Source organism: Zea mays, chromosome 4, assembly GCF_902167145.1.
Source record: "Zea mays cultivar B73 chromosome 4, Zm-B73-REFERENCE-NAM-5.0, whole genome shotgun sequence".
NCBI classification, from domain to species: Eukaryota; Viridiplantae; Streptophyta; class Magnoliopsida; order Poales; family Poaceae; genus Zea; species Zea mays.
In genome coordinates, this window is record NC_050099.1 from 177,540,900 (window position 1) to 177,555,237 (window position 14,338).

General features: G+C 42.6%; 1 protein-coding gene across 6 annotated transcripts; it reads left to right on the forward strand.

Annotated features, from left to right (window-relative positions):
* Positions 1–879: 879 nt before the first annotated feature.
* Positions 880–11,837, forward strand: LOC109946065 (lysine-specific demethylase JMJ703). 6 transcript variants are annotated; one of them, XM_035967439.1, is made up of 12 exons: positions 880–1,048; positions 3,511–3,848; positions 3,938–4,018; positions 4,104–4,181; positions 4,273–4,743; positions 5,031–5,255; positions 5,365–5,526; positions 8,309–8,677; positions 8,756–10,154; positions 10,433–10,536; positions 10,613–10,810; positions 11,043–11,837. In XM_035967439.1, exons 2-12 carry the CDS (start codon positions 3,513–3,515, stop codon positions 11,301–11,303), a joined length of 3,684 nt encoding a protein of 1,227 aa, XP_035823332.1. In that variant the 5' UTR covers positions 880–1,048; positions 3,511–3,512; the 3' UTR covers positions 11,304–11,837. The 6 variants fall into 6 exon arrangements, with proteins under 6 accessions (XP_035823332.1, XP_020408309.1, XP_020408306.1 ...); XM_020552720.3 differs by lacking the exon at positions 880–1,048 and adding an exon at positions 1,064–1,539; XM_020552717.3 differs by lacking the exon at positions 880–1,048 and adding an exon at positions 2,730–2,942.
* The last annotated feature ends 2,501 nt before the right edge of the window (positions 11,838–14,338 follow it).

Here is a 14,338-nt window from a genome sequence, read left to right on the forward strand (position 1 = left end):
ATCGTAAAATGAAGTCACCAATTCACGCCGGTGTGCCTTCCTCCTTGGATTGGAAAACCGGAAATGGATTTTCTTTGAGAGTTAAAACCAAAATTATCCCCTACCCTATTTTTTGCCTGAAAGTGCAAACGAGTAAATTATTCTTTTTTCCTTCTCTCAAAGTGCAAGTGCAAGTGCAAGTGAGTATAGAGAAACATATAGATACCATAAATAAAACTCGGTGGAAAATTATTACCAGCTCAAAAGGACTAGCGGAGATCGTTGACCATGAGAGGGACATATGACGTGGCAAAGAGGCCAGAAAATGGTCAAGAAAGGTGATGTGAGCCGCGCCATGCCGTCCATTGCTGATCTGCTCTACTGGTCCCAACCCTCAACCTCCCCCCAAGCTAATCCCCTCGCAAAGCAGAAACAACTACTATGTATACAAGCGAGACTCTTAGTTCATTAGATGATGATCTAACTATAGACATAATCATAATTTAAAAGGTGTTTTCTATGAATCTAAATGATCTGATGGTGAGATGGTTTAAGTATTAAATGTGATACATGATTGTATCATAATCTAACAGATAAAAAATCTCGCTTGCACGCTTACACATAAGACCTGATTGTACAGTTGTTGACCGCAAAGCAAGCGTTAACCAACCAATGAATTAACTATCAGTGTACTCCAGCACTAGCATTACTGCAAGCAAAGGACAAAGGTGCTGCCCATGGTTTAAGCCCAAAAGCAACTACGGACATGGGCAAGCAAGGCAGACTTTGCCATTTGCTTGCCTGCCCACTGTTCTTGCACAATTTCAGCAACACCCTTTGCTATCCACCTTTTCACACTCGCACCTCCTCCTCCTCTCTCTCTCTCGTGCTTGCTGTTGCAGTGCAGCTGGTTAGATTTCTTCTTCTAGGTCACCCGCGAGAAATACAGAATACTACCAGTTTACCAGCACCCACAGGATCTCCTACTCCTCCCTCTCCCTCTTTTCCGCAAAGCTGAAGAAAGAAACCCAGCAGCACGCACTATTTATCCCGAGCCCCCTGTATTTTGGTTGGTACTACTACAGTATCCCTCTCTTCTTCTCCGGCGGATCGGATCTGCTGCTTATCTATCTATCTGTCTGTCCGTCTGTTCATCGTCACAAGAATAATAACAACCCTTCGCATGCCTCCTGCCCGCGTATGTGTTGCTTGCTACCCTGACCTGGCGCCCTGGCCTAGGAGAAGGAAGAGGAGGAGGAGGAGGTGGGTGCCGGGGGCATCTAATCTTCTAGGGCCAGGATCTCAGGGCGATAGCAGCATCCAAGGCAGGGAGGAGCAAATCGATTTCTGAAAGAAAAATAAACCAGAACGGGTGGGTAAATCTCACGATTTTTTTGTTGCCGCAAAAGTTCCTGGATCTGAACAAGCCTGGCACAACAAAAATATAAGAAAATAACAAAGCGCGGTTGGGATGGGACGATGAGGACGTTTCTGACACGAACGATTGAACTGCCGCACAGCTCACCTCACCTGACGGATCTGTCCGTGCGTAAAGTGCCGGTAAATCTCCTCACTTCCATTTTTTTCTTCCTTCCCCCGATCCGGCGCCTAGATTTGATTCTTGTTGCTGTCTCCTATTTTTTTCTGTGTTGTTTGTACAACCAGTAATATGTTTTCTGTTTGGAGGATGGGGAGACGTCTGCAGCCCATCTGAAGGGCTAGAGCGAGCGACATGCGATGCAGATCTGTAGATCGCTGTTCCTAAATTCGTACAGATCTGTTTTGCGGCCGGATGGTTTCGTGTAGCTAGCTGTTCATAGTAGGGATTAGCGCTGGGAAAAAAATTCTAGGGTCCTCAAGCTCAATCGAACCAGAAGGGTCTCCAGAGGATAATCCGTTCCGTATGTGTCCCGCCTCGTGTGATTTTGGTTTTATTCGTCTGATTTTGTTTCCCGTTCGTTTCGTGATTTCGCAGCGTGGGGGGTGCGGATTCGTCGCTGCCTTTTTTCTTTCTTTCTTTCTGGTACTGCTATCTATCCATCTCTTTCCATTTTCCTCATGTCCCTGTTTCTGTTTGACCGCATAGTCGCCTTGTTGCATTCTATTTTGGCTCATCATAAATCATAAAGAAAAAAAAACACTCATGAACATCCGAATCCGGTTGGACGTTTGGACCAGGGGCTGCTCGTGGATCTGCTTCTGGGTCTTTTTGGTTTGTGCTTCGTTTGGCGGCATTCAAGCCAGATCATCTGCTGCGGTTTTTCTGCATTTTAATTGCCCAACCTACGATAAAAAGGCTCTGTTGCTGTTTGATTGATTCAAAAACAAAACAAAAAAAAGAGGTCTCAGCTCCTGCATTTTTGCTCCGTGGTCTCTTCAGATTTGCGTCCAGAGGGCATTGATTCAGAGATCCGTTTCCAATTTCCATGCCCTTCCGCTACCTTTTTCATTCGCAAGCAGTGTAAAAATCGCAGAGATATGAGATGAGGAAAAGCAATCGTTCATCGATTTGGGCGCAAGAGAGGAGAAAAGATGCGGCCGCAGCGATGCGGTGTGCGCTGTGCGCTGTGCCGAGACAGATGCGTGCGACGGTGCGAGGGAGACTCAGCACTCCACTCACCTGGCGCCACGTCGCCCTCCCGTTGGGCCTCTTTGCCTCGCGGGCCGACTGGGCCGGCTATTGTGAAGAGAGAAAGGGTCTTGTGTGGGCTGGCTATTCCAGGCCATCTGGCCCGTCCATCTACGTGACGGATACTTCTCGTTTCCCCTCCTCACGCGGCCGCTTCTGCTCGGTGCCCCCTCTCCTCTACAGCTCTACTCTCCCCTCCCGCGGAGGCGTGGACGGCATGGAGTTGGGGGAGCCCGGGGCCCGTGGATGCCGTGGTCCCGTGCGATTACTGTGCGTGGCTGGCTGTTCGCTCTCCTCCCTCCCCGCGTGTTTTCAGGGGCGGCCTTGCTCAGTTGTAATTCTGTTTCTTCTTCCTCATCCTTACCCCTTCTACACGTTACGTTACAAGTTGCCACTCCAGCGATTTCCTGCGTCAGTCAGTCAGTGGGAGGCATTGTATCCACGCAGGGTAGGACGCGTTGGGTGCGCTTGTGCTGGAGTTTGTGCCACGTTGCCGCTTGCGGAGTAAGGAGCAATAGACGTCTTACACTTTCGTATGATATGATTTCTCTACATTCTGCTGTCCGCAGCCTGCTGCGCTGTAGTGCCTTCTGTGTTGAAGATGAGTGAATCAGCTTAAGTAGGACGACGGTGTGGCAAATGCAGCTGAGCTGTACCCTGTCTGCAACTAGCACAACAGGCAAAACGTTGCATCATTTCTGTATTTTTGGTTTGGAACAATATGGATGCGATTATGTTCCCTACTGTAATTTGCTCATATACCTAAATCGAGGTTTATTGGTTGCCTTGGTAGGTTAACAGTAGGCATTTGTATACGTTTTGCTCTTTTTTTATGTAAAGTTCATCTTAGTTTCACAGCGGATCTCTCGGTTTGCTGATCAAAGCGTTGTCCTCCGATGCAGCAATGATGGGAACAGAGTGCATCATGGCCACACTCGGCGGGGATCCTGAACCCTCAATTCCACCTGGATTCGGACCTTTTGTTGCCCTCGCGCTACAGGGCATCCAAAACAATGCCAAATCAGCTGATGCTCATTCTAGTTCTGCTCAAGCAGCACACTGCATGGAGAAAGATGTTGAAGTTCTGGAACACGGTTCGGCGCATGGTTGGAGTGACACTCCTGCTAGTACTTCAGGGACCCATAGTTGCAGGAGGTCACTTCGTAACAGGCCTCCAATAGACTATAGCCAGTTCGACCTTATCTCGGACGAAGAATCTGATGTTGAATCAGCAGAAAAGGTTTCATTCGTGTATTGATCCTTATGTGATTACCTGAATTCGTCATGATTTTAATGCATTGCCATGACATGGCTCTGTTTTCTTGACAGGGAGTGGGATTAGTGAGACGCAGACGACAATTACCGAAAGGAGTACTTCGGGGATGCGCACAATGTGCTGATTGTCAAAAGGTTTGTGTAACTGTGCTAAATTGCTGAGTCACTTCCAGGAAGATGTTTTTTGTCAGCTTATGCACATCACATCGACATCGTGCAGGTTGTTGCAAGGTGGAATCCATCTGGTGCAAGGAGGCCTGTTCTTGAGGAAGCTCCTGTTTTCTATCCATCCGAAGAGGTATCTTATGTTTATCGCACTGCCTTGTAGTATGGCAGTACTTGGTTTATTTTTGCATACACTAATCTCATGATACCTTCTTGTGGATCAGGAATTCAAGGACACCTTAAAATACATTGAGAGTATACGGTCTACAGCAGAACCATATGGAATTTGTCGTATTGTCCCGCCGCCTTCATGGAAACCTCCATGCCTTCTTAAAGAGAAGAACATATGGGAATGCTCAAAATTTTGTACTCGGGTACAGAAGGTTGACAAGCTCCAAAACCGTAAATCATCCAAGAAGGGCAGAAGAGGTGGGATGATGAAGAAGCGGAGGAAGCTTTTAGAGCTGGAAGATAACAATAATATTAATCACAATCAAACTGGGGTGCAGCAAAACCAAGAGAGGTTTGGATTTGAACCTGGACCTGAGTTCACACTTCAGACATTTAAGAAGTATGCAGATGATTTCCGTGAACAATATTTTAAGAAAGAAGTGCCCGCGGACTCACCACCATCAGTAGAAGACATTGAAGGCGAGTATTGGCGTATAGTCGAAAAGCCTACTGAAGAGATAGAGGTACCGGACTTCTGCTATCATAGAGTAACTATGTCATTTGCAATTCATAGCTCTGTCCAAACTTTAGAAAGTACAGTATATGTCATTTTAGATCTGGATTTGTTAGATAGTTTCTGATTTAGCTTCCCAGTGCAGTTCTGTTCTTTTGTATATGATTCCTGATTGCCTGAACATAGTCCTTGCAGATGTTTCTTGGCCTAATTATAATATTTTCGAAGTTCTGATTTCTGTTTTTGACATATAGTTCTGCTATCGACTAACTTATCAGAGAATACGTTCTCGTACAGGTAGTATACGGTGCTGATTTGGAGACTGGAACTTTTGGTAGCGGCTTCCCAAAGTCTTCTCCCGAAGTAAAATCTGATGTTGAGCATAAGTACTTAGAGTCTGGTTGGAACCTAAACAACTTGCCTAGACTACAAGGTTCAGTACTATCTTTTGAGGGCGGTGACATCTCTGGTGTTTTGGTCCCTTGGCTGTATGTCGGAATGTGCTTTTCATCATTCTGCTGGGTAAGATGCTTGTTGGCATGTCTACTTCTCTTACAATTAAGATTGTTGTCATTATCCAAATTTAACATTCATGTTCTGAGATTTTACACTGGCATGTCTCTGCTGACAGCATGTTGAAGACCATCATTTGTACTCACTGAACTACATGCATTGGGGTGCTCCAAAGATGTGGTATGGAGTTCCAGGAAAGGATGCTGTAAATTTGGAGGCAGCAATGAGGAAACACCTACCTGACTTGTTTGAGGAACAACCTGATTTGCTTCACAACCTGGTAAGCGTTTCTCTCTTGATTGGTTATTATAAACTAGGGCTTCAGGTATTCACACATTAGTTAATAGTTATCAGAACTTAGAGTAGGTGTTATTTTTTATTGGGTCTGACTATCACATGTCTTCCCACGTCTCTCTCTCTCTACCTCATGTGGTCCATTTAAATTATGCTGTAACATCACTATAGTAAACAGATTTGGTGCTGAGTAATGTTATAAAAAGTCCTGTTCTCGCACACGCGGGTTCTTTCTTGTGTTAGATTTTTTTTTGCTAGAAACCGAGTCACTTGTTGAAGTATCACAGCTTTCAATATATTCTTGAAGTGTTCCTGTATTAAAACTAAACACTTGCGAAATGGAACAGCAGAGTTAAGGGGTTTAAGTCTGAACCTCCCTACTCAAAAGACTTACGAAACTTAACAGCAGATTCACCTTACGAAAACAGGGGAAAAGCGCAATGCCAGCGGACCCAACTGGGTATTACATAAAATGCTCAAGCACTGCATTCACGCCACCTCCTAGTGCCCAAAACGAGGACTAAGAACCCAGAAACTACAGCTATCACTAGACAGATGACAGAAAACCCCAAAAGACAAGCAGAGACTTCATCTTGCAGCTTGAAGATGCCCCATATTCATCAAAGGAAACTCTTAGATGCTGGCGCCCAGCCTCTTGATCTACAAAAAATCTCATTTGCCATCCTTTTGAGTTTTGACCTGTGCGCTTCCTTCCTCCAGCATCCTTTTTCCCTTCTTTGTCTGCAAAATTGCCCAAGATTTAATCCATTGACAGAAGAGGAAAACATATCATTAGGGTCAACAAACCACTTATTGTTAAAGCAAATATCATTTCTAAATTTCCAGATTCACCAAAGGATATCTCCAGCACCAATGATCAATAAGTTCCTAAGGTTTTTATTGAAACCCAGAGCCATCTGCCAAAGAGGTCAACCAGCTTCCCAGTAATTGTTTTGAGGTTAAAAAAACCTGGACTATTCTCCAAATATACTTCGCAACTGAACATTCAAAAAACAAATGATCTGTGGATTAAAAAACTCCACAGAAGCAACAATCACACCAACCTCTCCAATTTCTCTTTTTCAAATTGCCCTTGGATAGAATTTTATCATTAGCAATCAACCAAAGAAAAGTTTTAATTTTTGGGGGGATTTTGATCTTCCATAAGAATCTGAACGGGACCTTAACCGAGTCACATCTAATTTTCGAATCATGGACTTAACTGAAAAACCCGTTTTGTTTAGAGCCCAAACAATTTGATCATCGCAATTTGTTAGAATTAGGCCGCCATGCTTATTAAAACGACGTTAAAACGGCGTTTAAACGTCGTTTAAACTATAAAACGCTGACAGAAAGTGAAACGACAAAACGTTTTACGATTCGTCGTAAAATGTCGTTTAACGTCGTTTAAACGTCACGTTTTGACGTTTAAGGGTGTGTTTGGTTTGACTTTTGGCTTTTGCCCCCCTAAAAGCCAAAAGCCAACCAAAGGGCTGGATCCAGGAATCAGCTTTTCTTAAAAGCCGACTTTCTCGTAGTGCAAATCTGAAAGCACCCCTGGACTTGCTTTTAGTGGCTTTTCGGATGGAACTATGAAAACATATATCGAAGAATTTTTAACGATTTTTAGTGGTTTCCACCAAACGGTTTTTAGCTTTTTAACAGCTCACAGCCTACAGCAGCTTTTTCCACAGCTCACAGCCCACAGCAACTTTTTTCACAGCCACAGCCCAACCAAACAGAACCTAAACGCGGTATAGAGTGAAACGCCGCGTTTCGGGCGTTTAATGCGTCTGCTGCTAGAAATTGGCCCAGCCCACTTAGAAACTCCCGCCCAGCCCACCCAGCCCGCCGCTACAGGCCGCACTATCACCAGCCCAATTAGGATCTCGCGTTCTCACCAGCCGCCGCACTCCAGGGCGCACTCCAGCCTCCAGGCCGCCGCTGCCGCTGCTCCAACCCTCCTGCGCCGCCCGTCCGACGCCGCCAGGCCCGCCTCTGCGTGCCGCTGCTCCAGGCCGCCGCCGCTCCAGGCAGCTGCTCTCCAGGCCGTCCTCCAGCCCCGCCTCAGAGCCTCTGTGTGCCGCCGCTCCAGGCCGTCCTCCCTCCTGCGCCGCCCGTCCGGCGCTGCCAGCCCCGCCTCTGCTGTCCCACTGCGGCAGGACTACAGAGTACAGAGACTGACTGTCCCACTGTCCGCTGGCGTATGCTCCACTGGTGAGTAATCTAGCCTCCTGTTGCTCACTTGGTGAAGGAAGAAGGATTGATGAAGGGTGCTGTCATCTGAACATATGCGTTCCGTTTGTGATTGTGGACTATTAGACATCTCATTCCATTTTGTTTGCAGTTGTCGACTTGCTATTAGTTGAACTTGTGTTATTGTGGTAAACTGGTAATGTGGTTGTGGACATGTCATTTTGCACAATATTATTATGTGAACTTATGTTGGTTGTTTGGTATTTGACTTGATATAATTGCCTGAAATTATGATATATTGAAATTTCCCTATGTTGTTTAAAACTACGTTTAAACTTTGTTTAAACCGTTTAAAAGTTAAAACTCACCCATGAGCGTTTCAACGTTTCGTCGTTTTAATAACCCCGCGACAACTGTGTTTTATTTATGTGCGATGATTATTTAGCATAATGATGTGATGGTGGCTATATGAGATTTGGTTCTGCTGCGGGATGTGATGTTTGCGTGAGTTACCTTCCTTTTGATACAAACGATATGGGGGTGCATTTATAAGATGGTAACGCCTTCTGCAGGTTACTCAATTTTCAACATCATTGCTTAAATCTGAAGGAGTACCAGTCTACCGATGTGTTCAGCATGAGGGAGAGTTTGTCCTAACGTTCCCTCGGGCATACCATGCTGGTTTCAACTGTGGCTTCAATTGTGCAGAAGCTGTTAATGTGGCACCAATTGATTGGTTACCAATTGGACAGGATGCAGTCGAGCTTTATCGTAAGCAAGCTCGGAAAATTACTGTTTCCCATGATAAGCTGTTGCTAGGGGCTGCTAGAGAAGCAATAAGAGCTCATTGGGATATTCTGTTCCTTAAGAGAAATACTGCTGATAACTTGAGGTGGAAAAGCATGTGTGGACTTGACAGCACTATATGCAAATCGCTTAAGGTAAATGTGTATTGCAGTTTTTATAAATAGTGTTTTTTATCTAAATATCAGTGGAATCTTATATAATTTCCTGCTTAGGCAAGAATCGATTTGGAGTTGGCGCAAAGACAAAATATATGCTCTCCATCTCAATCTAGAAAAATGGATGCTGAATTTGATTCTACTGATAGAGAGTGTGCATTGTGCTATTATGATCTGCATCTTTCTGCTTCTGGCTGTCCATGTTGCCCAGGGAAATATACCTGCCTTGTACATGCAAAGCAGCTTTGCTCATGTGACTGGGACAAAAGATTTTTCCTTTTCCGTTATGATATCAATGAGTTAAATATGTTGGCTGATGCTTTAGGTGGGAAGTTAAGTGCAATTCACAGATGGGGTGTCTCTCATCTTGGATTAAGTTTGAGATCATGTGTCAAAAGAGAAAAAGACCAAGATTCGAAGACTCCTCGCAGAGTAACTGATGGCCCCAGAAGGTCCTACATGTCTCAGGCGTCAACAGTATCATTGGCACCTTCGTTGGTTTGCAATGAACAGAACAACAATGGTAATAAGATGCTGGACAAAGTTAGTTTGGAAACGGATACTTGTCCTTTTACAGAGCAAATAAAATCTGGAACTATTTCACTACAGGAGGCACACATGAAGACTGAGGTATCCTGTACACTAAACAGCAGTGTCATTCCTGAAGGCCATAAAAGCTCACTAAGCTTGCCAGTTCCTTCTGGCCACTCACTTTCTTCCAATTTTGCGACAAGGTCTTTAAGTACTGCAGGAGAATCTGTGAAAAACACATATGACTTGGTAGTATTTAAAGGGAGTAGAGAATCTTCGCGGGCTGGAGACTGTATCTCTTCGCCTGGTGTGCATCATAACATACCGCCAATAATGATTGATCAAGGAAGCAACATGAATCCTAGTATGGAGAGCTCAAACAATTCACATAGGCTGACGGCATCTAACACTAATGCAACTCAGTTTTACTCTTACAAGGACCAAATGCATGTAACACCAGAGACTAGGGCCTCAGTGATGACAGAAAAAGATAGCAGTCAAGCTTCTGCTGCATCAAGTCAGCCCTTTGCGGGAACTGTTTTAAGAGCACAAAGTGTATCTCAGGAAGCTTCACCTAGCGTCTTTACTTCAAAGCCTCTCATAGATTCTTCACTTGTGAAAAATACATATGTTGGTTTAAGTTCAGGCGGTGCCCATATTGGACATCCAAATTTTGGTAACCAGCAACCAAGTGACGAATGCCTTAAAAGAAAATCTGAATCTCTATCTGGTTCAGAAGCAAGGGGTCATTCAGCTGCATTGGTGCAACCTGCTCTAGGAAATCATAATGGGAGTGGAGGTGCACACAAGGGCCTTCGGATGGCTAACGTTGTACATCGATTCAAGAGCTTAGTTGAATCTTTGGAAATTGGTGTTGTGCTATCTGGGAGGTTGTGGTCCTCAAGCCAAGCAATCTTCCCAAAAGGTTCGTCTTCTCCTGACAATTGGCATGTATCTATGCATCTTCCAGCTTTGTTTTAATTAGAAGAGATCTTGTTATAAGGAGTTAATCTTTTGCAGCTTTGCATCCTTGAATGATTTTTATGTTATATGTAGCAGTATTCATGGTATAGGAATGTTTTGCTGCTATTAATTACTGGTTTACTCCTTATCTGAGTGTGTTTACTGATATATTTGATTTCGCCAGCACTTTGATTTATATTTTTCTGTTTTCCTTAACTTGTTTTACCTTTGTAAACACAGGGTTCAGGAGCAGAGTAAAATACTTCAGCATCGTGGATCCAACACAAATGGCATACTACATATCTGAAATATTAGACGCCGGACCACAGGGACCTCTGTTTATGGTAAATTTCAGCCTTTTGTACCATCTGTACATCTGTTCTTTCCGTATCTTGATATATGTTGCTTGATGCATTACAGGTGACTCTGGAAAACTGTCCAGGCGAACTTTTTATCAACGTCTCTCCTGCCAAGTGCTGGAGCATGGTCCGTGAGAGGCTGAATATGGAAATACGGAGGCAACTCAGTACGGGAAGAGCTAATCTTCCTGCACTACAGCCACCGGGATCAGTTGATGGTTTTGAAATGTTCGGGTTGCTGTCACCGGCAATAGTTCAGGTGAGGAAAGTATTCACTTGACCGCATTCTGAAACACACTACACCTCAAGAAATGGGGAAAAAAAGAAGAAACACTGAAGCACACCAATGCCATGAGCAGTGGAACCTGTTTTCAGGTTGCATATATAACTGCATGATGATTCCGCACATGCTCGGCTTGTGGCTGCGAATTTCCCAAGCCACTGGTGACTGACATATATGCCACTGAATGATTTCGTTTAATTCATCCCAGGCAATCGAGGCACGGGATAGAGATCGCATCTGCACAGAGTACTGGAGATCCAGGCCTCATGTTGTCACTGAAGATCGTGCGACGGCGCCACCTCAGGCTCAGGGTCCTCTGCATGCGCTGAGGGGTCTATTCCAGCGAGCCAACCGCAATGAGCTGCTAGCCCTACGGAGTCTACTGGTGAGCAACATCAGCCCGGACGACTTCTCCAGGCGGCAGGCTACCCAAATCCTCGACGAGGAGATCGCCAAGCAGTGGCGCTGACAGGCGTAAATACAACTCTGTAATCTCTTGATGGCATGACGGGACCAAGCAGTTTTCGACCCTGACGAGAGAGCGGCTCCTTCCGTTGCCCCCCGTGCCCATTCTTTGTATTGTTGTGTCCATGCTCCATGCCATAAGATCTTGTCCCCATTTGGATGCGATCGAATGACCGACGACGGCTCATCAACTGACCAGCGTACATACCGTCTGTCTGGAAACTCTTGTGGTGTTGTAGGTTTAGTTATTTTTCTTTTAAACGAAATATTTAACCTTCTTTTTTAGTGAGGCTGAAACGCAGGCTCATGAGACCTGAGTTTTTTACATGAAAGGTTGTGTACATCAGAAATGTGCAGGGCCTGTTGACACTACTAGCAGATAGGCGTGATTTTTGTGCCGAGTTGGTCAGAGTCGAACAGTCCATGTGCTTCAGGTACTCATCCTGCATGGTTGACTGGGAGTTGGTACTTGCAAGCTGCTGTTACAGACCAGTAGTCCAATGAACCCCATCTGACTGGTCGCTGCCAAGTGGGCCAACTTTTCACTCTGACCAGTCTCTGAATATTCTGCAAATAGGGATGATGAAATATCTGTTTTATAAAATCTAATCCATACATATTAGAATTCTAATCTAACTGAGCATTCGATTCGGATATAGCATGAATATTAAACGTTTAGATTTAGATACAACTTCTGTGCAAGCAAACCTTCTAGACCTTTAGATTCTTTAGATCATGATTCAGCCGTATATGCATTCATAGTTTGTTAGAGATTTTTTTAATAAAGTGCACAAGCTGACGGGGAAATTAAGTATTAAATATAAACTACGGATGAATCATGATCTAAAAATCTAAGAATAGAAGCTTGCACCTAAAACTTATTTGTAAAAATAGTCGTTTCATTAAATAATAGATATATCCAAATTTATTTTTGAGCTTTTTCTATTTGATTTCAGATCTGCTTTAGACAAAACTATGGAATATGCGAAACATTGAAAGTAATTAATAGTATATCTATAAATAACTATTAATAGACAAAACTATGGAATATGCGAAACATTGAAGTCGTTCCATGCTTAGTGACTAATTATTTAATTGTAATATTACTAACGAAACATTGAAAGTAATTAATAGTATATCTACAAATAACTATTAATGTTATTAATGATACATAAATGGTAAATTAGTTTTAGTATTTTTATAATTTAGTTAAATATAATTTATTTGTTGCTTTTACTAAATTAATTTATTTAGTTACTGATGTAAATTAGTTTACATAATTCGTTTCATGATAAATATTATATAAATAATAATTAATTAATTGATATATTTACTTTACTTTGACCATCATGATTAATTTAGTTTACTTTGATAGTGGAGATAATAAAAAATGTACTTTAATTTTACTTCACTTTGGTTATCTATGAGATTAGTAGTAAAGTTTTATTCATCTATCTTGAGTTTGATAACATGCACTTTGAGTTTACCTGAGTAATTATCTGAGCAGATATCGGAATCCGTTACATCCATTTCTTACTCATATTCGGTAGTATCCATATCCCTATTTGAATTTGAATTAAAACATGGCAAAATTTGATATCCGAATTCAACTTCATGCAAATTTGACTTGTTTTCGTCCCTACTTGTAGTCCCGTCTACCAGCACGGAGATCGGTGACGGCGAATCCTCCAACATTGTTTTTCTAATAGTGATCGACTACTTACTAGCAAACATGTGCTTATGCATTACAACATAATCTGATACATATTTGAAATGGACAGCTATCACAATAAGACATGGGTTGTTCAAACCCTATAAGAGCTTGTTCGGTTAGCTCTCAATCCATGTGGATTAAGTGGGATTGGATGGGTTTAAATCCCAACCAAGTCAAAGTTTTTCCAAATTTTTTTCAATCTCATCCAATCCATGTATAATTGGAATAACCGAACAAGGCCTAACAGTGCAATTTTTGGGCCGACCGCACTGAGAAAAGACCCCGATCAACTAAGGGTTTGTTCGGTTAGTTCTTAATCCATGTTGATTGAGTGAGATTGAATGAGTTTAAATTCCAAGCAAGTTAAATTTCTTCTTAAATTTTTTCAAATCTTATTTAATCTATAGGTAACGGGATAATCTGGATCAAAATATTCTTACCCATGAGCATCAAACTAGGCGAGTTGTGGCCTGCTTTTTGCCCATGTGACCAAAATATTCGAAGCAGAATCTCCTCAGAACAACGTCCACACAGCGACACCAGCAGCTGCGGTGATGACAGGACAGTCGACAGGAGTACAGGACGTCTGATAGGCTCGCGATTGAGGGACTTCTGCGGCCTGTTTTTGCTCTATCAAATCTCAGACGTACTACGACAAGGGCCTAAAATTGCATTGTTCTACTACCATACTCTTAGTTAAAAAATAAATTAACAGGTGATAAATATTCGAGAATGGAGTTAGTATATAACACAACTGACATCATGCTGATGGTGGTATTACGTTGTTCTAGCTGTGTATATACATGCATCCTTCCTTGTGATAGAAAACAAGATATTCCCAAGCGTACTTCAAGATTGAATTATAAGCAATGTGATGCTTTTATTAATTACAACAATCGATGAGATGCACTTTAGATATATAGCTACTCTAATGGACTCTTTATATTTTTACTTCTAATTTATAAAATAGAAACTTTGGTACAAATACTATTCATTGGTCTTTTAATTGGATTTAACAATTTATTCTGGACATTGTCGCTAGCCAGAGATAGAAGCGAGAATAGCTTTCTAGAGCATGCACAAAATAATAAAAAAGAATCGTTGGATGGTACAAAGATATAGAAAAGCGGTTTTTACTCAAATAACTCATTAAATGATGGTTTTGAGAGTAATTTTGGAAAGACTCGAGATCCTAGATGCTCTAATACAATGCATTTTACAAATTATAGGACAAATTAATAAGAGAGAACATAAATGAAGTTTGTGCCATCACTTTATTTCCTAATCAAACATTATTATCAACATAACTAATCATGGTTGGTTGA

What these genes read in the sequence shown, in the direction of transcription:
- LOC109946065 (XM_020552717.3), top strand. Translation starts at nt 2,855, where the DNA reads ATGCCGTGGTCCCGTGCGATTACTGTGCGTGGCTGGCTGTTCGCTCTC. An exon ending in AATGTGCTGATTGTCAAAAG is followed by an intron (nt 4,019 to 4,103) that starts GTTTGTGTAACT and finishes GACATCGTGCAG; the next exon opens with GTTGTTGCAAGGTGGAATCC. An exon ending in CTGATTTGCTTCACAACCTG is followed by an intron (nt 5,527 to 8,308) that starts GTAAGCGTTTCT and finishes CGCCTTCTGCAG; the next exon opens with GTTACTCAATTTTCAACATC.